Source organism: Eumetopias jubatus, unplaced genomic scaffold (assembly GCF_037043125.1).
Source record: "Eumetopias jubatus isolate StellerSeaLion01/CBP00866 unplaced genomic scaffold, mEumJub1_p1.0 scaffold_7, whole genome shotgun sequence".
Lineage (NCBI taxonomy): Eukaryota > Metazoa > Chordata > Mammalia > Carnivora > Otariidae > Eumetopias > Eumetopias jubatus.
This window is the reverse complement of record NW_028274813.1, coordinates 41,360,859-41,384,257: the sequence shown is the minus strand read 5'-3', so window position 1 is coordinate 41,384,257 and position 23,399 is coordinate 41,360,859. Positions and strand designations below refer to the sequence as shown.

General features: G+C 37.5%; 1 protein-coding gene across 1 annotated transcript in view; it reads left to right on the top strand.

Moving 5' to 3' along the window:
• Window positions 1–324: 324 nt before the first annotated feature.
• PSMA3 (proteasome 20S subunit alpha 3) overlaps window positions 325–23,399 on the top strand; it is a 26,763-nt gene continuing 3,688 nt past the window's right edge. The window contains exons 1-9 of the mRNA XM_028112770.2: window positions 325–440; window positions 5,051–5,133; window positions 11,984–12,107; window positions 14,893–14,994; window positions 15,076–15,149; window positions 17,407–17,479; window positions 18,263–18,328; window positions 20,453–20,499; window positions 22,647–22,714. Of these exons, the coding sequence (XP_027968571.1) occupies window positions 420–440; window positions 5,051–5,133; window positions 11,984–12,107; window positions 14,893–14,994; window positions 15,076–15,149; window positions 17,407–17,479; window positions 18,263–18,328; window positions 20,453–20,499; window positions 22,647–22,714 (658 nt within the window). The 5' untranslated portion in view covers window positions 325–419. The remainder of the gene's footprint in view (window positions 441–5,050; window positions 5,134–11,983; window positions 12,108–14,892; window positions 14,995–15,075; window positions 15,150–17,406; window positions 17,480–18,262; window positions 18,329–20,452; window positions 20,500–22,646; window positions 22,715–23,399) is intronic.

Here is a 23,399-nt window from a genome sequence, read left to right as displayed (position 1 = left end):
AAGAACATCTCTCCGTTTTGCTTTAAGAAAGAATAAAGTAGCGAAAGAAGGGGATAATATAAAAGGTAAATAATAATTTCTAGGAAATGTAATGGAGCCCCTCCTCAAACAACTCGATAACTGTGAGTGGCTGAGCGACACAGAAATTGACAGAAACTGAATAGGAAGGAAGCCCGGCTACCCTCCCCTTACCCCACCTCCTTCGCTTCTGCACACGCGCACTGCCCACCACGCGCCATTCCCCCTCTTTTCCCACAATCCTCTGTTCTTCGGGCTGACTTGGAGGAAAGAGCCTCAGAGGGGAAGGCTATTGGTTGAAAGAACAGCCAATGAGAGAACCTGTTACTAGTCTGCGGGCTGCGGTATTGGGGGAGCGCGTTAGGCCTTGAAGCCTTTGGTGTCCCGGAGGTTTCAGCACGATGAGCTCAATCGGGACTGGGGTGAGTTTGCTGTGTCTTGGCGTAATGGACTAGCTTACGGATTAGCGTTGAAGGGAACTCGGACAGACCGCCTGGGGTGCGCCGCCTCGGGGTGCGCCGGGACTGCCTTCGGCCAGGTGGGCCGCTTCCAGTTGTCCGGTCACCGGCAGTCTTTCCTGCGCTAATTTGTAGGCCCTCGTTTGCGGTCATCGTGACCTGAAGCTTTTCAGCTCAGGTGTAGCGGCCTTGGCGGCGCCCAGTAAGATTGGGAGCCGCTATGGATCGCTGAGTCACTTTCTTTAGCCACTTAGGGAAACCGAAAGTAGATACTCGTGGAGCCTGAAATAGCGTGTGAAGGGTTTGGGCAACATTGAGCTTCTTGAGAAGCACTGAGGCAGGGCGGCTTGAGATTCCAAGGTCTGAGACGGAGCTTTCCATGGACCGTCTTTGCAGGTCCCGGGGTGCTGCTGATTCACTGGGCCTTCCTCATCTTGCCTTCGGGTGTTACCGTCCGCTCAGTAGGGGGTCCCTGGAACCCCTGTCGGGGCAGAGCTAATAAAAAAATTGTCTGAAAAGTGAAATCTGAAGAGTCCTTTACATTTTTCTTTTGTCCCAGCTTTTCCTGTACAAATTACTTAACATCACTTGGAGATAGCAGTGCCGTAAACATTTAAATCATTAGCTAGGGACTTAACCGCGACTGTTAATGGACTCGAGGGTCTTGGAGTTGGACTTGTTAACTTACTCAGTTTACTACTTTCCTGTGTTAAACGTACTGTACATATGCAGTCTTTTGCTTATTCCTTTTACGTATTTTTCCATAAAGAAAATCTAGTTTTTGTTTCGAAGTATTTATTGGTTGTGTGCACTGGAGGCATTGAATGCTTTTTTTTTTTTAAGATTTATTTATTTGAGAGAGAGAGAGAGAGAGTACATGAGAGGGGGAGGGTCAGAGGGAGAAGCAGGCTCCTTTGCTGAGCAGGGAGCCCGACGTGGGACTCGATTTCGGGACTCCAGGATCACGACCTGAGCCGAAGGCAGTCAGTCACCCAACCAACTGAGCCACCCAGGCACCCGAGGCATTGAATGCTTTAAAAAAGATTTTGATACTCAGCATTAAGGCCAGATACTGGTTTTCCGAGTTTGATAATAGGCGATTTATGTTTCGAATGGTTTAATTCATTCGGTTATGAGATGCTAAGTTTATGTCATAACATTTTTAAATTAGTAGATGCTCAGTTAAGCATATTGTAGCAAATTGATTTTGCAACTACATTAATATTACCTTCAATTGATAGTGTTTTGTTCTGAAAACCCTTTATTAATTTTTTTAAAGATTTTATTTATTTATTTGACAGAGAGACACACACACACACATAGCGAGAGAGGGAACACAAGCAGGGGGAGCGGGAGAGGGAGAAACAGGCTTCCCGCCTAGCAGGGAGCCCGATGCGGGGCTCGATCCCAGGAGCCTGGGATCATGACCTGAGCCCAAGGCAGACGCTTAACCCACTGAGCCACCCATGTGCCCCCTGAAAACCCTTTAAAAGTACTTGATAAATATAAACTTGTGAGGTATTTTGGTATTAACAATAGTAGAGTTAATCTTCATTTAATAAATCAGGAAATTGAGACTCAGGAAGCACCACTGTTGAAGGCATATCTTTGGTCTTCACTTCTCCCAAGAACTCCAGGTATGAAGACCTGCCTACTTGACATTTCTTTCCATTTGATTGTTGTTTTTGTTTTTAAGATTTTTTTTTTATTTTTTGAGAGAGTGAGCAAGAGAGAGCAGGGGCAGAGGCAGAGGAGAAGCAGACTCTCTGCTGAGCAGGGAGCCGGTCATGGGGCTCTATCCCAGGACCCTCAGATTGAGACTTGAGCTGAAGGCAGAGGCTTAAGGGACTGAGCCACCCAGACGCCCCTCCACTTGATTGTTTAATAGGCATTTCAAACTACATGTCCAAAAGAGACCTGTGGATTTTCCTGTCCCCTTGCCATTTTGCATCTCCTACAATTTTCAGCTCAGTGAATAGTCCAATTCTAATTGCTCATGATTCACGTTTGATTTCTTTACTCCTAGAGCCAATCCAATAACAAGGTGTCTTTTTTGTTTTTTTTTTTTAACTTTATCCTCAAAAATATTGTCTATCTCTTTTCCTGGTCTAAACCACCACCTTTGGAGATTTTTATTTATTTATTTGAGAGAGAATGAGAGAGAGAGAGAGCACGAGAGGGAAGAGGGTCAGAGGGAGAAGCAGACTCCCTGCTCAGCAGGGAGCCCGATGCGGGACTCAATCCTGGGACTCCAGGATCATGACCTGAGCCGAAGGCAGTCGCTTAACCAACTGAGCCACCCAGGCGCCCCCACCACCTTTGGAATACTTGATTTCTGCTTCCATCCTGGTTCCCTCTACAATTCATTTTCTAGATGAAGTTTAAAAAAAAAATTAGATCGTATCACCCCTCTGGACCCCCCACATCCTGCTTAAACTCCAGTGACTTCCAGTTGTATTTAGAATAAGATATAAACTTCCTACTTCAGCCTAGGAGACTCAAAATAGTTTGGTCTTTACGTGCCTCTGATATGATTTACTCTTCTCTCTGCCACTTAGTGCTCAAGACACAGTGGCCTATTTTTTGTCCCTCATTGTGCTAGGCTTATTTCTACCCTCCATATCCTAAAGGGCTACTTACTTGTTATTTAGGTCTGGCTAAGCCTAAGTAATTAAACATAACTGCTCTAGCAAGGCCTTCCCTGATCAGGTAGTCTGTACTAGGCTCTCAGACTGTCACTTCACCCTGTCTGAATTTTCATCATAATCCTTTATTTATATGGTTTACTGCTGTATTTCCAGCTCCTAGATTTGTGCCTGGTCTCATTTGAAAATGAAAGACTTCAAGAATGAGTATTCTTTGTATTTCCTTATAGTGACTACATGTAATGGATGCTTATTAAATGTTTGAATGCTGTTATTTTTTCTTTAAGGTCCTTCAGTTTGTTAGTGCTACAGCAATGAATTAACATGTTCTGACTCTAGTTCTATTTCTACTATACCATGCAATAGGTATACCTTGTTTTACTGTACTTCACAGATACTGCATTTTTTTCTTTTTTCTTTTTTTTACAAACTGAAGGTTTGTAGCAACTGTGCATCAAGCAACTCTATTGGTGCCATTTTTCCAACAGCATTTACTGTAATGGCTGGTAACAGCCATTACCAACCACATTTTGGTAATTCTCAAAATATCTTAAACTTTTTCATTATTATTAAGTTTGTTATGGTGATTTGTGATCATTGATTACCACTCACTGAAAGCTTAGGTGATGGTTAGCATTTTTTAGCAAAAAAGTATTTTTTTGATTAAGGTATGTACATTGTTTTTTGTTTTCTTTTTTTAGACTACAGTCTAGTGTAAACATAACTTCAGGGGCGCCTGGGTGGCTCAATTGGTTAAGCGTCCAACTTTTTTTTTTCAAGATTTTATTTATCAAAGAGAGAGAGCACAAACCAGGGGAGCAGCAGGCAGACGGAGAAGCAGGCTCCTGCTGAGTAGGGAGCCCAATGCAGGGCTCCATCCCAGGATCCTGGGATCATGACCCGAGCCGAAGGCAGATGCTTAACCGACTGAGCCACCCAGGTGCCCCTTAAGCATCCACCTCCTGAGTTTGTCTCAGGGTCCTGAGATTGAGTCCCTTGTCAGGCTATGTATTGAGCGTGAGCCTGCTTGAGATTCTCTCCCTCCCACCCCCCCACCTCTCCCCTCACTCACGCTTTCTCTCTCAAAAAACAAACAAAAACCCCCAAAATATAACTTTAATATGCACTGGGAATCCAGAAAACTCATTTTATTCACTTTACTGTGGTGGTCTGGAATCCATAGTATCTACATTTTGTACAAAAATGAACTTTGTGTTCTGTGTGAAAAAAATTCTGACTTTACCTAGGATTTGTTTTTTTTTTTTTTTTAAGATATTATTTATTTATTCATGAGAGACGGGGTGGGGAGAGAGAGAGAGAGAGCGAGCGAGAGAAGCAGAGGGAGAAGCAGGCTCCCAAGGAGCAGGGAGCCCGATGCGGGACTCGATCCCAGGACCTCGGGATCATGACCTGAGCCGAAGGCAGATGCTTAACCATCTGAGCCACCCAGGCACCCACCTAGGATTTGTATCTGTTGCTTTTCTTTTTAGGTTTTCTTTTTAAGTTGTCTTTGCACACAACGTGGGGCTCGAACTCACAACCCCAAGATCAAGAGTTGCATGTTCTACTGACCACCAGCCAGACACTTGTCTTTTGCCTTTCAATAGCAGACATCTAAAGTAGCTTTCTTCTTAGCAGCTGTTGCTGCTCTGACATGCTTCCTTCCAAAAGTTTGAAAGCAAACTTTTGAGATTTAACACAAACCCGTTTCTTCTTTCCCCTGCCTGCCTGCCTGTTGTAATCTCTACACCCCAGGTGGGGCTCGAACTCACGTCCCTAAGATCAAGAGCCGCCTGCTCTACCAACTGAGCCAGCCAGGCACCCCTTAACACACATTTCTGATGTATAATTCATTTAGAAAGAAAGATGGTGAGGTTATTACTGCCAAAGATACATTATTTAAGCTTATTGTTGCCTTTTTCTTCCTAGTATGACCTGTCAGCCTCTACATTCTCTCCTGATGGAAGAGTTTTTCAAGTTGAATATGCTATGAAGGCTGTGGAAAATAGTAGGTAAGAAACATTGTTTTACTTGGAATTTAGCATGTTTTTTAACCAGGTATTAAATATCTCCTTTCTATACTTTTGGTAATTAGGCTTTGTTATGTTAGTTTGGCACAAGATAATAGGTGCCCTAAAATAATCTCAATTTATTAGTCATTTCCAGATCTCTTTAGGTCAGATCTTTCCATGAACCTCAGTTCCTATATTTGCGGTTGGTTCTAAGATAATCCACTTTAGACGTTCTCCTGTGTCTCAAATGTAGTGTATGAAAACCCGATTCATTATCATCTTTGCTAGCCCATTTTCATTTTTGAAATTCTTGATTTATATCCTTGTTTCCTTGGCCATTAGGTTTGTTGCTTTGTCATTTTATCTTTTATTTACTTGTGTTTTAAATGTCCTATGCAGTTAGTCAAGTTTGTCCCAGTAGGTTTTTTTTTTCTGTTCTGCTTCCGTACTCCAAAATGTGTAGGAACACTAAGATATTTTCCGTTGGACTCACTTCCCTCACTCTTTCATTGCTTAGAGTAATGCGCCAAAATGATTCCTTGGTACCCCTGTAACATCTTGGTTAAATTATTAGCTTGTTGACAAATTGTTAAGTCCTTTATTGAAGAAATTTTCCAGTCAGTTATACTTACATGATCATTGTATCTTGGAATCTTTGGGATGAATTAAGAGACTTTTTAAAAATAATAATATTTCAGGGGCGCCTGGGTGGCTCAGTCATTAAGCGTCTGCCTTTGGTCATGATCCCAGCGTCCTGGGATCGAGCCCCACATTGGGTTCCCTGCTCGGCGGGAAGCCTGCTTCTCTCTCTCCCACTCCCCCTGCTTCTGTTCCCTCTCTCGCTGTGTCTCTCTGTCAAATAAATAAATAAAATCTTTAAAAAAATATATATTTCATAATATCTCATTCACATCTCTTCAAGGATTTTTTTTTTTTTTTTGGACCAAGTAAACAAATGGTGTTGTGCTTGAACCCAGGTTTTTCATTACAATGAAAACTTTTGGAGTAGAGGTGGAGTAGGGAAATGTTTCCAGAATTTTAGAAAAGTCCACATGTAAATACTTTGTGCTAGTACCACTTTCTGCTAGCACCTTTAATGTATGATCATGGAAGTTTCATGCAGTGGGAACTGTCAGTTGTCTTTGCATGTGCTCACACATAGCAAACCCCCAATAGTTAATGAATAAATATATGTTCATTTTTTATGCCATCCTTTGAGTGGTTAAAAGAAGTGGTTAAAAAAAACTTTTATTTATGCATGTTATTGGATCTGTCAATATTTATCATATTAGAAATTAAAACTGAAAAAAATATTTAATTCATTTAAAAGAAGGCATATGGATTCCTAATGGTTTCTGAAATATTAAAAATTTGAGCAAGAATACATTTTAAGTCCTTTTATAGGATTTGTAATGAAGCTAGTTTATTTTGTGTTTAAATGTTATTGTTTTAGAGATATTGGTACTTACAAACTGTTGGTGTCTGATATAATAGAAGTAAGGCTGTTAAGAATTTTAGGCTGAAATGTATTTGTCATTGTCACGTAGAAACCTGATAGAGTTCAGAAGAAAATCAAAATCAAGAAAAAAAATTGACATATTTTCTTCCCGTTGTTAAAGAAGATAGGCCCTTAGACCAAGGAAGATGGGGAAAGACTTGGAAAAAGTTACTGTTTTTCTCTTCCTCCTTTGCAGTGTTGGATTTACACTGGTTTAAAAAGCTGGAAAAGGAAGTCTTGATTGAGAAAAACTGGAGATACATTTTGAAACCATATGTAATACAGAAAATTGAGACTAGGCTATGAGGAAGATCTGTGTGTCTTCGGAATTTGTTTTCTGTAAAGTTATTTCTAAATGTGGCTTAAAATAGTTACATTATAGCAAATTAATTAAAAATTAAAACATTAAAAATGAAAATATTTTCTTCTGCATAAAGAAAAAATACCACAGAAATTCCTCTTTTAAAGGGGTGTATGTAACCTGGTATAATAGAATATTGAATGAGGATCAGAAAATGTGGATTTTCCTTCTAGCTGCTGCTTAATGGAAATATTATATAGGATGGCTCTATTTGGTCCTCTGAATGTTATTTTTGTTTATAAAATTGGGATGTAGACCTCTACCCTAACTACTTAACATACTTTACCATAAGAATGAAATATATGTAAAAACATTTGGATGATTTTTAAGTGCTGTTTGGGCACAGAATGTGGAAAATGGAAAAATTAGATTGTATATTAATTTTCATAATAGTGTGACATACAAGCTAATAGTTAGAAAATGTTTAGCCAAATATTTAGGATTATGTTCTGGCATCAAAAGGAGATCAATTCTTGGGGTGCCTGACTGGTTTAGTTGGAAGAGCTTGTGACTCTTGATCTTGGGGTTGTGGGTTGAAGCCCTCTGTTGGGTGTAGAGATTACTTAAAATCTTTAAAAAAGGTGGGGGGAATCAGTTCTTTTAAAGAAAAGAAATTTAATCCTGGGAGTTTAAAAGTCAAATATTTTTGACTACATGTGTTTTTTTTAAGATTTTATTTATATTAGGGAGAGAGCATAAGCAAACATGAGTGGGGGCAGCAGGGAGCAGAAGGAGAGGGGCAGGCAGACTCCCCACTGAGTGTAGAGCCCCGACACAGGGCTAGATCCAGGACCCTGAGATCATGACCCGAGCCGAAACTAAGAATGGGATGCTCAACCTACCGAGCCACCTAGGTGCCCCTGACTACCTACTGTGTTAAGCATAGGAGGGAACTACTAAAACAAATAATCAGTGACATATAAGTGAATACTTAAAAGCACTTTATTAAAGTATATATACCATGATCATAACTATTTTATCAAAGTATTCCCCTAGAAGGTAATATACACAAGAAAAAAAAATGGAAAGATTAAATTATAAATTATTTTCCCCATTAGCTTCATTGAGGAGCCCAGGTATTAAAGGAGGATTGTGCAATGTAACAATGAAGGCTAGATTGTTTGGAATAAAAATTATACAGAATTTTTTTTTTTAAGATTTTATTTATTTATTCATAAGAGACAGAGAGAGACAGGCAGAGGGAGAAGCAGGCTCCCCGCTGACCAGGGAGCCCGATGTGGGACTCGATCCCAGGAGTCTGGGATCATGACCTGAGCCAAAGGCAGATGCTTAACGACTGAGGCACCCAGGTGCCCAAAAATTATACAGAATTTTGATCTCAGGACCTCCTTTTACTTCTAAAAAAACAAAACAAAAACACCAAAACCCAAAACATTGAGGACTTCAAAGAGCATTTATTTATTAGGCTTTAGTTCCATCAATATCTACCATGACCAGGGAACTTTTATTTATGCATGTTATTGGATCTGTCAATATTTATCATATTAGAAATTAAAACTGAGAAAACAAAAATATTTAATTCATTTAAAATAATCACAGTTGCATGTTAATGTAAATAATAATTTACATTAACATTAAGTAAACTAATATTAACATTTTTAATGAAAAGTAACTTTTTCACAATAATAAAGTGTAGTGAGAAGACTGGCATTGTTTTACATCTTTGTAAATCTCAATTGTTTTTTTTTTTTTTTTAAAGATTTTATTTATTTTTTCGACAGAGACACAGTGAGAGAGGGAACACAAGCAGGGGGAGTAGGAGAGGGAGAAGCAGGCTTCCCACAGAGCAGGGAGCCCAACGGGCTCGATCCCAGGACCCTGGGATCATGACCTGAGCCGAAGGCAGACGCCCAACGACTGAGCCACCCAGGCGCCCCTGTAGATCTTAATTGTTAATTGAAGCTTAATGTAAGACATTCTCATATCTGCTTCAATATGTTGTTAACTTTTGTTGAAGCCTGTGGAGCAAATCAAGGCTTTTACAGATAAGTAGGTGGAAAAGTGAGGCATATTTTAATAGCCTTTTCAGATAATTATGGACGTTGTTTTTTGGTGCTATACCAAAACTGGACAAATGATAGTTTTTTAAAGGTTAGTTGCAGTGTGGCCTCTGAAAACTTAATGATGAACTTTTTGTAGTTTTACATTAAAATCTATTGGACTGTCTTGCACTTCAGATGTTTTACCCGTGCATGTAAGTTGGTCATTTGGAAAATACTGGTTCACTGTGTTATAACAGATCTTCCAAATTTGATATTTTTCATTTATCTATTGGAACAATTGGAAACATCACACTTGTTAATATCACCACTGATCTGATATAAAAATTTGTAAGTTTTGTGAAACAGATGAACTCACGGTGGTCAATATGTTTCCTAAAATTCCAATTTATGCTTGAAAACTTGAGCCTTATCACAAGCAACAAAATACTGTCCATTTTTCCTTGAAGTTGACAGGCTTATTTTGTTCGTTTTAGGGGGAAAAAAAAGTCTGCCATATACATATGTAAGTGTAAATAACTATAGTTTGTCTGACATTGTTTGATGGTAAAAACAGGTATTCCATGAAAAAGTTCACAACTTGGGGTGCCTGGGTGGCTCAGTCGGTTGAGCGGCTGCCTCTGGCTCAGGTAATGTTTCCGGGGTCCTGGGATCGAGCCCCACATCGGCTCCCTGCTCCGCGGGAAGCCTGCTTCTCCCTCTCCCTCTTCCTGCCGCTCTGCCTGCTTGTGCTCTCTCTCTCTCTCTCTCTCTCTGTCAAATAAATAAATAAAATCTTTAAAAAAAAAAAAAAGTTCACAACAGTTTTACCAGTACTTTTTCCTTTAGGCAACCATATTTTATGTACCTTCCATTTCCTTAATAATAAAAAGACAGGTACTCAAGTGTTGTCATCTAGTAGAATTACTGCTTTCTTTTTTTTAATATTAAAACAGCTTTTAAAAATTACTGCTTTCTTGGGTGCCTGGGTGGCTCAGATGGTTAAGCGTCTGCCTTCGGCTCAGGTCATGATCCCAGGTTCCTGGGATCGAGTCCTGCATTGGTCTCCTTGCTCCTTGGGAGCCTGCTTCTCCCTCTGCTTCTCTCTCTCTCTCTCTCCCTCTCTCTCTCTCCCTCTGTCTCTCATGAATAAATAAATAAAATCTTAAAAAAAAAAAGCTTTAAAATAAAAAAAAAATTACTGCTTTCTTAAGATCATTCTTTTTTTTTTTTTAAAGATTTTATTTATTTATGAGAGAGAGAGAGAACAAATGGGGAGCGGCAGGTAGAAGGAGGAGCAGGCTCCCTGCCCAACAGGAAGCCCGACGCGGGGCTCCATCCCAGGACCCCGGGATCATGACCCCAGCCAAAGGCAGATGCTTAACTGAGCCATTCAGGCGTCCCTTCTTAAAGACATTCTTAACAAAATTTTTTAGCTGTGTGAGCTTTCTTTTTTTTTGAATGTGAGAGCATAGAAATGAAAAACAGTGATTAGTAGTTCAGTAGTACCATTTGTTTCACTGCCTTGGTTTGTGTTAAAGTGCCAGCAGTTTGACCCATGAATGCTTCTGTACCAGCAGTGCAGATGTCCACATAGTGGAAAAAACTAAATGGTGTCTTTGTATTCTTAAGAAAATAATTTTGACCTCCCATAGCCCTTGAAGGGGTTTTCAGGGATGCTCAGGGGGTTCACAGACCATACTTTGAGAACTTGTAGTTTGGAATAAGGAATGTTTTAGATTTAAATAGTGAGAATGATGAGGACTTGGAATAATTAGGAAAGGCTACCTGAGATTGTAGAATTCAAGTTCAAGTGAGTTTGCAAAAGTTTGTGGAGAATTATTTAAATATACAGTGGTGAGGAGGAAGTGTATTCTAGAACCCAGGAAAACCTCAACAAAGACATAAAAGCAAAAATGAACATAGGTGTTTGGGGGATGTTAGTGAGGTTGAATTCAGTAGTGTGTGGGATTTATAATAGGAAATTTAATAAGCTACAAATTTAATTTGTAGATTCTCAGGAATTTTGAAAGCTGGGCCAAGGAGTTTAAACTGGAAAGGGAGCCATTGAAAATACCTGAAATGTGAGGGAAGCCTGAAATTTTGGGGGGAGTATGTGTGTGGCTCTGTTCATTTTTCTGGTTTCTCATCAGAATTCCCTTTTTATCAAAAGGATTTTAGAAGAGGGGCGCCTGGGTGGCTCATTCGTTAAGCGTCTGCCTTCGGCTCCGGTCATGATCCCAGGGTCCTGGGATCGAGGCCCACATCGGGCTCCCTGCTCGGCCGGAAGCCTGCTTCTCCCTCTCCCACTCCCCCTGCTTGTGTTCCCTCTCTCGCTGTGTCTCTCTGTCAAATAAATAAATAAAATCTTAAAAAAAAAAAAAAAGATTAGAAGAACAAAGTTAATGATGTATTTTTATCTTGAAACGGTAGAATATAATTTCTCCACATTTCAGAGATTAAGATCCATTTTGTTTTAAGCAGTTGTATAAAATGTGTATTATATCCTTTTATATACTTATTATAAGCAGTGGTCGTTACAGAAAAGGCAAATTAGCAAAAGAATTCTAAGCTTCCCACCTAGATTAGTCACTTAACTTTTTAAGTTTGTATATAACCTGTCTTTGCTATGCATTTTATGTACCATTTTTAATGGACACGAACTAAATCAACATTTGTTTTAATATGGATATCATATGCCAGACACTCTGCCATTTTGTACATATTTTGTTGGCATCTTTTCTCACTTATGTATTAACATCTTTTTATGTCATGATGTGCTAGATTTTTTTCGTCTCCTGGTGTTCATTTATATGGACCTAATTTGTCACACTTTAGGTTGTCCTCTTTCTAGTTTTCAAATGTATTTGTTTTAAAGTACTAGCATGCTGTAAAAAACTAAGTGTTACCTATTTTTATGGGTTTTTAAATTTAATTTGTGAAGTTTCTTTTACTTTGTTAAAAAAATTGATTTTCTTCTACTTGTTCCAGTACAGCTATTGGAATCAGATGTAAAGATGGCGTTGTCTTTGGGGTAGAAAAGTTAGTCCTTTCTAAACTTTATGAAGAAGGTTCCAACAAACGACTTTTTAATGTTGATCGGCATGTTGGAATGGTAGGTCATATTTAAAAAATGTTCCTTTTTGCCTTGTCCAGTTTCTTGTGAAGTAACTGTTTAGCGTGTATTAAAATGTGATTGTAAGAATCCATTTATTACGTTAGCATCGAGGCAGAAACAGATTAGAGAGCAGCCACAGAAGTCATCTCGTCGCAGAGAGTTACAGTCCACTAAGGTAGTGTTCTCACCACCTGATTGGAGATGTGTATGAAATCCCAAACTGCCTTAAGGGACAAGGGGGGAGAGGGTGGGAAGTATGTGCAGGAAAGAGATCTTGGCAGTGTAGGTAAGGCGAATGCTTGAGAGGCATAGAGTCTTTAGCTTTTCATATCTCTTGTGGGGATCACTGTCATATTGAAGGTGTTATCAGAGAATACCTTTTCAGTAAGGTGGAGCACCAAGAAAGGATGTTTAATGAAAGGAAAAGTGAACACATCCTTTTTTTTTCTTTAAATTTTTTAGTTATGTTAATCACTATACATTACATCCATTAGTGAACACATCCTTTTTAATAGCTTCATAGACATCACTGTATTTATTTTATGCAGCTGGTATCTTGAGTGACTGATTTGCATAATTGCAAGTGAAACCATAAATACATTCCTGGTATATAATGAAGTCATTCTGTATAGATGTCAGACTTTGTTCAGTCAGAACAATAAGCAAAACAAGTAAAGGAGTGATTCTAACCCAGTTTACTGAAAAGGCAAGGAAGAAAGGACATGTGTGCTAGAACCACTTTACATAAATTATCTCGTTTAAGTCTGACATCGCAGTGAAAGTAGTAGTAATCCCATTTTTACAGATAAGAAAACAAGACTCACAGCTGGTAAAGAAATAAAATGGGATTCAGACTGGGGTCTGCATGGTCTGGGAGTTACCCCATTCTGCAGGGTGAGATCTTATAGGACCCTCTCATTCTGCTGTTATCTTTGATATTTCTAAGTGAGATGTGTTACAAACACAAAAGGGACCAATAAAATATAAGCAATAAACTATAAAGCTACAGATAATTTTTTTTTGCTTCTTCAGTGATTATTTTTTCTGAACATATTTTCTCTCCTGAATAAATTACTGCCATTGAAACTGACACTTTTCTTCTGTCATTTGGACCTCTACATTTATTTATTTTTTAAAATTTGAGTACAGTTGAACACACAATATGAAACTAGTATGTTTTGGTGAAACTTGCCAGATTGTAACCCACCTGATAGGAGGGAACTAGTGAATTATGCATTCTTTCACTTAGTAAAAACAAAACAAAACAAACTTTAGGTCGGTGTATTTTGAGAAAAATCACGTATGCTTAAAGGTACTTTAGTGATGGGAAAACTTTGTCTTATAACTTTAAAATTTGTTCCATTTGTTATTTAAAGCCAGGAAACTGATGGCATTCCTAATAGCTGGAATGGCAAAACATCACATGTTGAAGAGGGTTGGAGATAATGAAGGGTTAATATTCTGTCTCCACAGTTGTCATCTTCAAGTGGTTTGGGAATTATTGGACTTCACAGTAAGCTTTCTCCAAAACAATGGAAGATTCTTTAAATGGTGAAACTTACTGGCTGGGTAACTTTGGGGAAGTTATTCTAAACACAGTTGCCTCACCTGCAAAAGTACGGTAGTAATAGGACCTACTTCATAACAGTTGTTACAAGGTTAAAAATTACATAAAATGCTTAGCATGTAATAAGTGCTCACTATGTTTTAGAAATTTTCATCACTACTACTATTAATAGGTAGCAGTAGAAAAAAGGCTGTTATTCTGATATCACTTAATTTTAAATTCTGTAAATCTCCTAAGCTGGTTGGTTCCTGGACTTTCTTGGTTCCCAGTACTGTGTTTTAGTGAGTTTTTTTTCATGGCTTCCCTATGCAAAATAAGTACCCAATGGTTCTTATTATGAATTTAGGTCCAAATAACTTAGTGTTTATGTCTTAAAAACTTAGTATCTTATAAGAGAAAAAAATACACAATGATTAAAGAAAAATATTTTTATTTTTAAACAATCAGTTACTAATGTGCACTGCACAACTTCCTAAACTTTGGAATCAGATTACGTGTGCGGCCCCCACCCCCCCATTTCTTGTTCCACATGGAGTTTTGTTCGGTACTTATTTTTTATCGCAGCAACCCAGGTGCTCAACAATATGATGGCATTAAAAGGAATACTGAATGATCTCATGTTGAAACTGTGAACTACTTCAACAACTATCCCCCAAATTCCAGGTGTTACATTACTGAGTTCAGTACGGTGCCCTAGCATCTCTCAGCACATGGTTTGGTAACTGTAGTTGTAAGCTACCAGTCTTGGAAGATGTGTGGTTTGCCATGTTTTGGTTTGTCATTGCAGTTTAGTAGTAAGCTGAAAAAGATTTGAGGTTGTGCCTTTTAGACCAAAACTTTTAGTAATTTGAACACAGAACTACTTTAAATAGAGATCAGTCCTCATCAACACCAGTAGTTTTATTCTGGTTGTTGCTTATTTATAGTGAACTGGTAAATTGGGAGACATGGAGGATTAAATGTAGAAATATTCCTTGTGAATGTCATCATTCAACAAACAAGTCACACCTGGTAAATTTCTGAATTATAATTCCATGCTTTTATTTTGGTCCTACCCAATCAGAATGCCAGAATGCCTTATAAAGACCTTTAAGCCAAATTATTTCTAATGGTGATGCTTGTTAAAATATAAAGTAAACCTACAATAATTACACACTCTCTTGATTTGTGTTAGGAATGTATTTATCTACTAAATTGGTACTTCCTTTCTTTCAGGCAGTAGCGGGTTTGTTGGCAGATGCTCGTTCTTTAGCAGACATTGCAAGAGAAGAAGCTTCCAACTTTAGATCTAATTTTGGCTATAACATTCCATTAAAAGTAAGTTGATAATATGTTGAGGAGCCTTTTGAACAGTAATAGAAAATTGCTGATATGCTCTTCTGTTTCTCCCCCTCATAGCATCTTGCAGACAGAGTGGCCATGTATGTACATGCATATACACTCTACAGTGCTGTTCGACCTTTTGGCTGCAGGTATGAAATTCTGTGAGATACTCAGTTAGATGTGTACTGTTTTCCCCAGTATCTTAGCCTTTTATATCCTTAAAAGTATGAGCTATCACCCAAGAAGTATTAGGGCAATGATTAAATGAAACTCTCTACATCAAAACAAAAACTTTGAATAGTGAAAAAGACTCTACAAATTTGGAGTGATAATAAAACACAGAACTCCTAGTAATAACTTTAATCTGATTATAGTACATTCTCTGGAGGAAGGTGGTCAAAGGTATAAAGGTTCTAAGATAAGTAAGCGCTAGAGAACCACTGCTGTGTGACATATGGGAAGGTTGTTAAATACATTCTAAGAATTTTCTTCACAAGGAGAAAAGTTTTTTCTCTTTTTATTGTATCTTTATGAGATGATGGATGTTACTGAACCTATTGTAAACATTTCACAATACATGTAAATCAAACCCTCATGCTGTACACTGTATAGTGATGCATGTCAATTATTTCTCAATAAAACCGGAAAAAAATTCTCTGGTGTCAGACCCCAGCATTCTCAGGAAACAACAAACTGACTTTAAATATATTCTCTCTTGACATTATTAGGTAGCCAACTAAAGGGACACTTCGGTTTTCTCATTAATTTCCATTGGCTACACTTATTTAAGCAGTTAGGTGCAATGCTCTTAATTGGGAGTTTAGCAGTCCATAGTGAATCCATACAAAATTGGATTTCATAGTTCTCATTAGTCAGTTTCCTATTATTGTTAAGATGAAATGCTGGTATTTTTATTTTGGGGGATGGGAAGCTGAGATTCAGTTGCATCAAGACTTGAAATACATGTAAATATTTAAATAGGGCTCAGACCTGTCATCACTCTAGATTTTCCTAAAAAGACATGTTTAGTTTGTAACTTTAAAGAAACAGTCCCTGTTTGATCAAAGTCAAACATTTACTAACATCTGATTGCTTGCCACTCTTAAAAGGCTGTAGAAAGTTTATTAGCTCCAGTCCCGCCTTTCCGTTGTTTATGATCAGTCATATTTAAATTACTGAGGACAGAGGTTAGCGAAAACCTGAGTTTTTTTCTACTACCAATAAGTTAGGCCTCTGGACATTTTTTATATTAGTAGTTCTTAAGGTTCTCACTTAAATTACATTGAAACACTTTGCTTTTAAACTTCATAGAATACCTTTCAACTTTTTTTAACCTTTGAACACTCTGAATTCATCATTTCTCTATTTCCAAGGGGATAAGAATAGTGGAGAACTTTTTCAGTAAATATTGAGCATAAACTCTGAGTCATAGATATGTGTGAGAGGGCGGGACACAAAGATGAATAAGTTTTCATTGATACAGTTTTATAGATGATAGGATATACACTGACTATAGTGGGCCCAGCACCAATTAGGGAATGGCTGCTTTCTTGGAGAGATGGTAATAAGGAAAAAATGTGAGATGTAGGTGGAATGGTAAGAGGATTTCATGCAAAGGGACTGGTATGAAACTCATGGGCATTTCGGGTAATGCAGAGGTAGTCAGTATTCTTGGTGTGTAGGAGGGATACTGAAGATGTGGGAAGGGGCAAGATCATACAGAAGTCTGTGTTCCATACTAAGGAAACGTGGAAGGGTTTTAAAATTATAACCAGTTATATATTCTGCAAGGTAAGTTTCATGGAATATGGAAGGAAATGATTGTAGGGGTGGGAATTGGACAGCTGATGTTACAGTAGTCTGTACATGAACTGATACATGAGATAAGGCTGGTTTCTTGTCTACTAGGGTAAACTAAATCCCAATTTCAGAAAATCACTTAATTCATATGATTGTTTAACAGCCTAATTTTGTCGAACATATTAAAATACTTTAAATGAGTTTGGATTACTGTAGAAAAGTAACTGGTGAATATTGGGGAATAGCCCAGAAAGAATGAGGGATGTAACAAGAGTTTGAGGCAGATTGAATGTATTTGTTAGTTTTGTTATCTTGGCTTTTTCATGCGTATGCCTTCTCATTAGTTTTTTGTCTGTCATTACTCCTTTGTCTACAGTGCTGTCTTCTCAGGAAAGTTTCATCAGCAAGTTTAGTACTAAACAAAGCCACATAAATTTTGAACAATTTCAAGTACATACTAGTTTTTTGAAATTACTTCATCAAAGTGTTTATTATGAGTTATGTGTATTCGTTTATCTTAGAAAGTATAATTTTGTGTTTACTGAATTTTTAATATTTTTATGGTATTAAAACCATGGTTTAAGCTATTAATTTACTTTCATGTAGTTTCATGTTAGGGTCTTACAGTGTGAATGATGGTGCACAGCTCTACATGATTGACCCATCAGGAGTTTCATATGTGAGTAATTTTGAATCATGAATTTCTATTTCTAGTTTAATGGTATCTCATTAGCATGTATTTGGATTACATGAAGTTTCTTTAAAATTAGTTCAAGGAAAGTAACAATTTCTTGTTTATCATAACCACCTGTGGTTATGAGGCAGAGGAAAGATTTATCGCTTTCAGTATGCTGTTTACAGAAACTGCATAGTGAACATAAAAATTTCAATATGTGGTATTTCCTTTATTGTGAAAAATATTAACAATGTCTTAAAACTAAAACCTTCCCTTAAAAAAAGGATTTTAAGTGGGATTTCTTGCATTTTTACTTACCTTATCTCTCTTCTGACATATTTATGGTTTTTACTAATTACAAAAGATTTTATATTTTGTCATTATATGCAAGTATAAATGGGAATCCTTGCATTTAAAAAACTTTTTCAGTGTAATAAAAAATGGTTTAGAGCGTTGAATTGAGCAATTATGTGTTTTTGTCATACTGCTAAAAATTTTTCCATTCCTAATCTCAAAAACATCTCTAGCTCATGAAGTATATATAATGATAATTTTTCTTGTATAGCACCTCTATTAAAAATAATCCACATTATTCTAGAATTGTTTAATTATTTTGAGCCCCCTGGTGTTCATTAGACATGTTTGTATTTAATACTCCATACTTTTGAAAGTCATTTAACATCCTTTTGTTAACCTTTAAATAGACAGTCATAGCCAATAATTTTAGGATAGTAATATCAATTTACTTGATTAATATCTGTATTTTTTGTGTGTGTTTTTAAATAGGGTTATTGGGGTTGTGCCATTGGCAAAGCTAGGCAAGCTGCAAAGACAGAAATAGAAAAACTTCAGGTAATATACTTAATGCTTGAATTTTCCTGTAACATTATCCTCATGTAGTTAAGTGTTATCACCACAAATGAAACCTTTTCATTTAAGGATACATAGAGTATAGTTTGCTGTTTTGAGCAGAGCTTTCTGAATATAAGAGACTGATTAAGAAATCTAGAGGGAACTCTGTGAGCCTTAGTTTGAGAGCTCTGGTGTTTTACTATTTCGTTTCTTCTCTGGAGCACAGCTTTTGTCTGTGAAGTCTTACCATGAACAGTCTGTGTCTTCTTCTATTTTGTTTCTAGCTAGATAAGGCATAAAACCTGTTAACTCACTTTTTGCTCCCCCAAGAGCATTAAGTTATTAGTGTAAAAGTTTTTGTTTTAACGTGCTTGTTTTCATTTCAGCCAAATTGATCAACTCATTGTTGAAACAGTATTTGCTCACTCTTTCTTATCAGACACTTCCCTTAAAGGCAGGCAGGCGCGCGCGTGCGCGCGCGCGCACACACACACACACACACACACACACACTTTCTCTCTCTCTCTCTCTCTCTCTCTGGAGAAATACAGTATTTAGAGCAGTCATCTATCCTGTCTTTGAGGTTAAATCCTAACAAGATACAGGACTACCAACAAATCCTAGCTAAGAATGGAGAAAGATCACTTTGAGGAACATATATGTATTGTTAATGACAAATACATGCTCTAAATCAGAGGTCAGCAAACTATGGCACACTGTCGTCTTTCTAAAGTTTTATTGGAACACAGTCACATTCAGTCCCTGGCTGCTTTCATGCTACAAAAGTAGAGTTTAATAGTTTGAACAGAGACCAAAGACCATATGGACCATATGGCTCTTTATAGAAAGGAGTTTGCCAACCCGTGCTCTACATCATTGCTCTGGCTTGTTTTTCTTCTGATGTTGCTTACCAAGAATGTTATGAAATAAAAATTTCATGAACATATATAAAAATATAATTGTCATTTAAAATGTGCTTTTTCAGGGTGCCAGGGTGGCTCAGTCGGTTAAGTGTCCAACTCTTGGTTTTGGCTCAGGTCATGATTTCATGGGTAGTGAGAACGAGCCCCGAGTTGGGCTCCACACTCAAGTCTACTTGAAGATTCTCTTTCTCTGCCCTTCCCCCCACTCCTGTGCTCTCCAAAAAATCAATCTAAAGAAAAAAATGTGCTTTTTCAAGTTTGCTTACATTTGCCTTTATTATGACAAAATTAATTCACTCATCATAGAACTTAACCTGTAAGGGGAAAAATACGAAGAGATAGGTTTTCTTTTTTTCCACTTCACCCCCAAATTAACAAAACATTTAAACGTCAGAAAATAGCACAACTATCTCCATCTAGATTGAAGTTATTTTCCAGTGTTTTATCCATTTGTTTTTTCTTGAACTATCTGAAACAATTACAGTGACACTGTATCCCTAAATGCTTCAGCATTCATCTCTGTAGACTAATCATTATCACATCTAAGATATTATCAAATAGTCTCTAATCAAACTGCCTCTGTATTCTCAAGTGTCATTTTGTAACTTTTTCAAACCATGATATAATTAAGGCTCACACTTTGAACTTCAATTATCTATTTTAAATCTTCCCCCCCAAAAAAAGGGAGGGTGCCTAGGTGGCTAGTTGGTTAAGCTTCAGCCCTCGGCTCAGGTCATGATCCCAGGGTCCTGGGATTGAATGAGTCCTGCACAGGGCTCCCTGCTCACTGGGAAGTCTGCTTCTCCCTCTGCCCCTCCCCCTGACTTGTGCTGTCCCTCCTGCTCTCACAAATAAGTCTTACTCTTCTCCCAGTACCAATTTGTTTTTTTAGGGGGAGGGAGGGATAGAGGGGGACAGAGAGAATCTCAAAGCAGGCTCCACACTGAGTGCAGAGTCTGATGAAGGGCTTGAGATCACAACCTGAGCTGAAATCAAGAGTCAGACCTGAGCCACCAGGCATCCTCCAGTACTAATTTTTTGAAGCCCATGCCAGTTGCTTTTGTAGTTAGTCCCACATACTAGATTTGTGTATTTCCTAACAAGACTGGTATTCTTAAATTCAGTATCATGGTTTTGATTTTATATGGGTTATTGACAAAGTTGTGAAAAGAATCATGACTCAATATTTTATTTTCTACAGATGAAAGAAATGACCTGCCGTGATGTTGTTAAAGAAGTTGCAAAAATGTAAGTTGAAACTTTTATCATTGATAAATATATTTCATTTGACCTTATCTTATATATTAATTGTAAAGGTCTGTTTTGTTTTAAAATAACTTCGTGCCTAATTTTTAGAAGGTGAATTTAACATTCTAAAAAGTCTCATTAAGGAGAATATCCATATTTCAAGTGGTAGTGAATGGGATGTGAAAAAATAGCTTTTGACAAAATAAAACTAGGTGAAAGAATTCAAGAGTAGGAGGATACATTTGGACCTCTAAGAGCTTCATTTGATAACTCCTACTCTCTCAGATCTCAGAAATCCCAGTAATAGGAATGTGGTTTACAAACTTATTTTAGGTTTATAGCTAGTTATTTCTACACATGAACCATGAACCTGGCTCCTTTATACAATCTGCCTTTTTGGGGGCAAGATATGTTGGTCATAAAAGCTTTTCTAAGAAGATGAGAAGAGCGGTATTTCAATACATTTAAAAACAGCTTTAAAAAAGCCTGAAGTGGTTCATATTACAGGTACGTAGAGTAGAACGCTTATATGACTACAGTAAGTAAACTAAGTCCATAAACCTGAGTGGAATGCTTCAAAATTCATGATTCTTCCGGATCAAAGAATGTAGGCATGTATTATCTCAAAAAAATCCAATAAAATGCCGGTTTTGCAGCCAGCTTTTCAGATTTAAAAGTAGTAAACATACTATTTCACATTAGAATTACATCAACATGGTCTAGTCAGCAGTTTGTGCAAATGTCTCAGGTTTTACATGCAAGGAAAATAAAGTCCTAGAGGTTCCATTATATATTTAAATGGTACCCTTAATCTCTTCTAAACTGATAGTTGTAATAAAATACTGAAGTGTTTTATGATTTTGTCTTGTCACCACTCTTGCTACTGCCACATTATCTTCCTCCCTCCCCACTTTTACCTAGAGACCCCTCTCCTTTCCAATTGTGAAGCAGGAGAACCCACTCTATGTTTGTCAGTTAATAAAATGAGCAACTCTGGGAATTACCTTACAGTAGAACCACTTGGAAGATGATCCTCAATGAATTGTACAACAGCTTATTATTTTTTTATTGGGGGGAGACGGACAGAGAGAATCCTATGCAAGGCTCCGTCTCACAACCCTGAGATCATGACCTCAGTGGAAATCAAGTCAGATGCTCAACCAACTGAGCTACCCAGGTGCCCCTGTTCAACAGTTTAAATGTGATAAATTCCATTTCCTTCACTGAGAAGTCCTTCTGGAAATTAGCCCTTTACTACACCTTTTTATGTTTAGGTGTAACAGTAGACACTAATTAGTTCCATGTAGGAAAGCCATCCCCTTATTTAATAAAATGGAGCACTATGTATCTTTTACTTAGTCTAGAAAATTACGATGCTTTCTCATATTATAGCAAGGCTTTAAAAATATCCTCCAAAAGTGTCTGAAGATGCTAGAAAAGGTAAAATAAGAAAGCTCTGCTCTGATACTTTTAATGTTGTGTGACAGTGCCTCGTTGTTTATTGCAATCTGGCATATATTACAGTTTTAATGCCAGGTTAAGGGGCATATAGTTCTTATAAAATGGATAAGGGGTTTAATAAAAAGATACCTGCCAAGAAACTTCAGATTGAAGAGACCAGTAATAATTGCAAACTAGTAAGTTTGTTTTAAAAATAATCATTTAATGGAAGGAATAAACAAGTATCCTGAAAAGGTGGTGCAGTTGTAATAAAGGCCTTCCCCATTTGAATCTGTGTTCCTTTTGAGGTATCTTTTTGGTGTGTATAATTTAACAGGATCAAACAACTTGGGCTGTAAACATTCCTTTGTAGTATTTAATTTTATATATCCATCCTTCTGTGATTTATTGTTTTCTTTTTAAAAATTTTATTTTAGAAACAGAGGCGGGGAGCAGGGGTAGAGGGAGAGACTCTCAAGGAGGGTCCCGGCCCTGAGGATTATGACCTGAGGCAAAATCAAGAGTCTGATGTTGAACTAAGCCACTCAGCCTATTGTCTTTTCTAGAAGTGTTCATAAATTTATAGACTACAACGTGTCTATAATTTTATAAATATTTGTATTAGGGATGGGTGTTCTAATTTGTGTTGAATGGGTGCATGTTTGTAAATGACCAAGTAAATGTTAATTTTCCCTTTTGCGTTCTAGAATTTACATAGTACATGATGAAGTTAAGGATAAAGCTTTTGAATTAGAGCTCAGCTGGGTTGGTGAAAGTAAGTTATTTTTGTACATTTATTTGCTCTGAGTCATCTGTACCAAACCTAATTTAAAATTGGGGCCTGTTTTTCCCTTTTTTTTTAAATTTTAATTTGGTAGTGACATACATATAGAAAAAAGTACACAAATAACATGAATTGATGAATAATCATAACATGGATAGAGTCTTGTAACCACTGTCCTCTCTCTGGTCAACAAATAGGCCAGTTTCCCAGATCACCCATTGGGCCTCTTTGAATTTATAGTTCTCTACCTTCTCCCTAAAGGTAACCACTACCTTGAATTCTAACTCATAGGTAGTTTTGCCTGTTATTCAATTTTATATAAGTGAATTACAGTGTATATCTTTTTATCCCTTATTTTACTTCATCGTTTGTGTTGTGTACAGTATTCGTTTGCGTTGCTGTATTCTGTTGTCCAAATATATCGCAGTTTATTCATTTCTTCTTTTGCTGCTGGTTAGTTGGGCTCTTTCCAGTGGGTTTTTTTAACTATAATGAATAGTGCAGCTGTGGATGTCTTGTGTAATAATTTTGGTATACGTATGTAGCATTTCTGTTCCAAGGGTAGAACTGCTGAGTAATAGAAATATGCGGAAGTTCAAGTGCAATGGGTAGTGCCAAAGTGTGTTCTACCACTCAGTGCCTTTCTAATACAAAGAAAGCCAGAACAAACTTACAA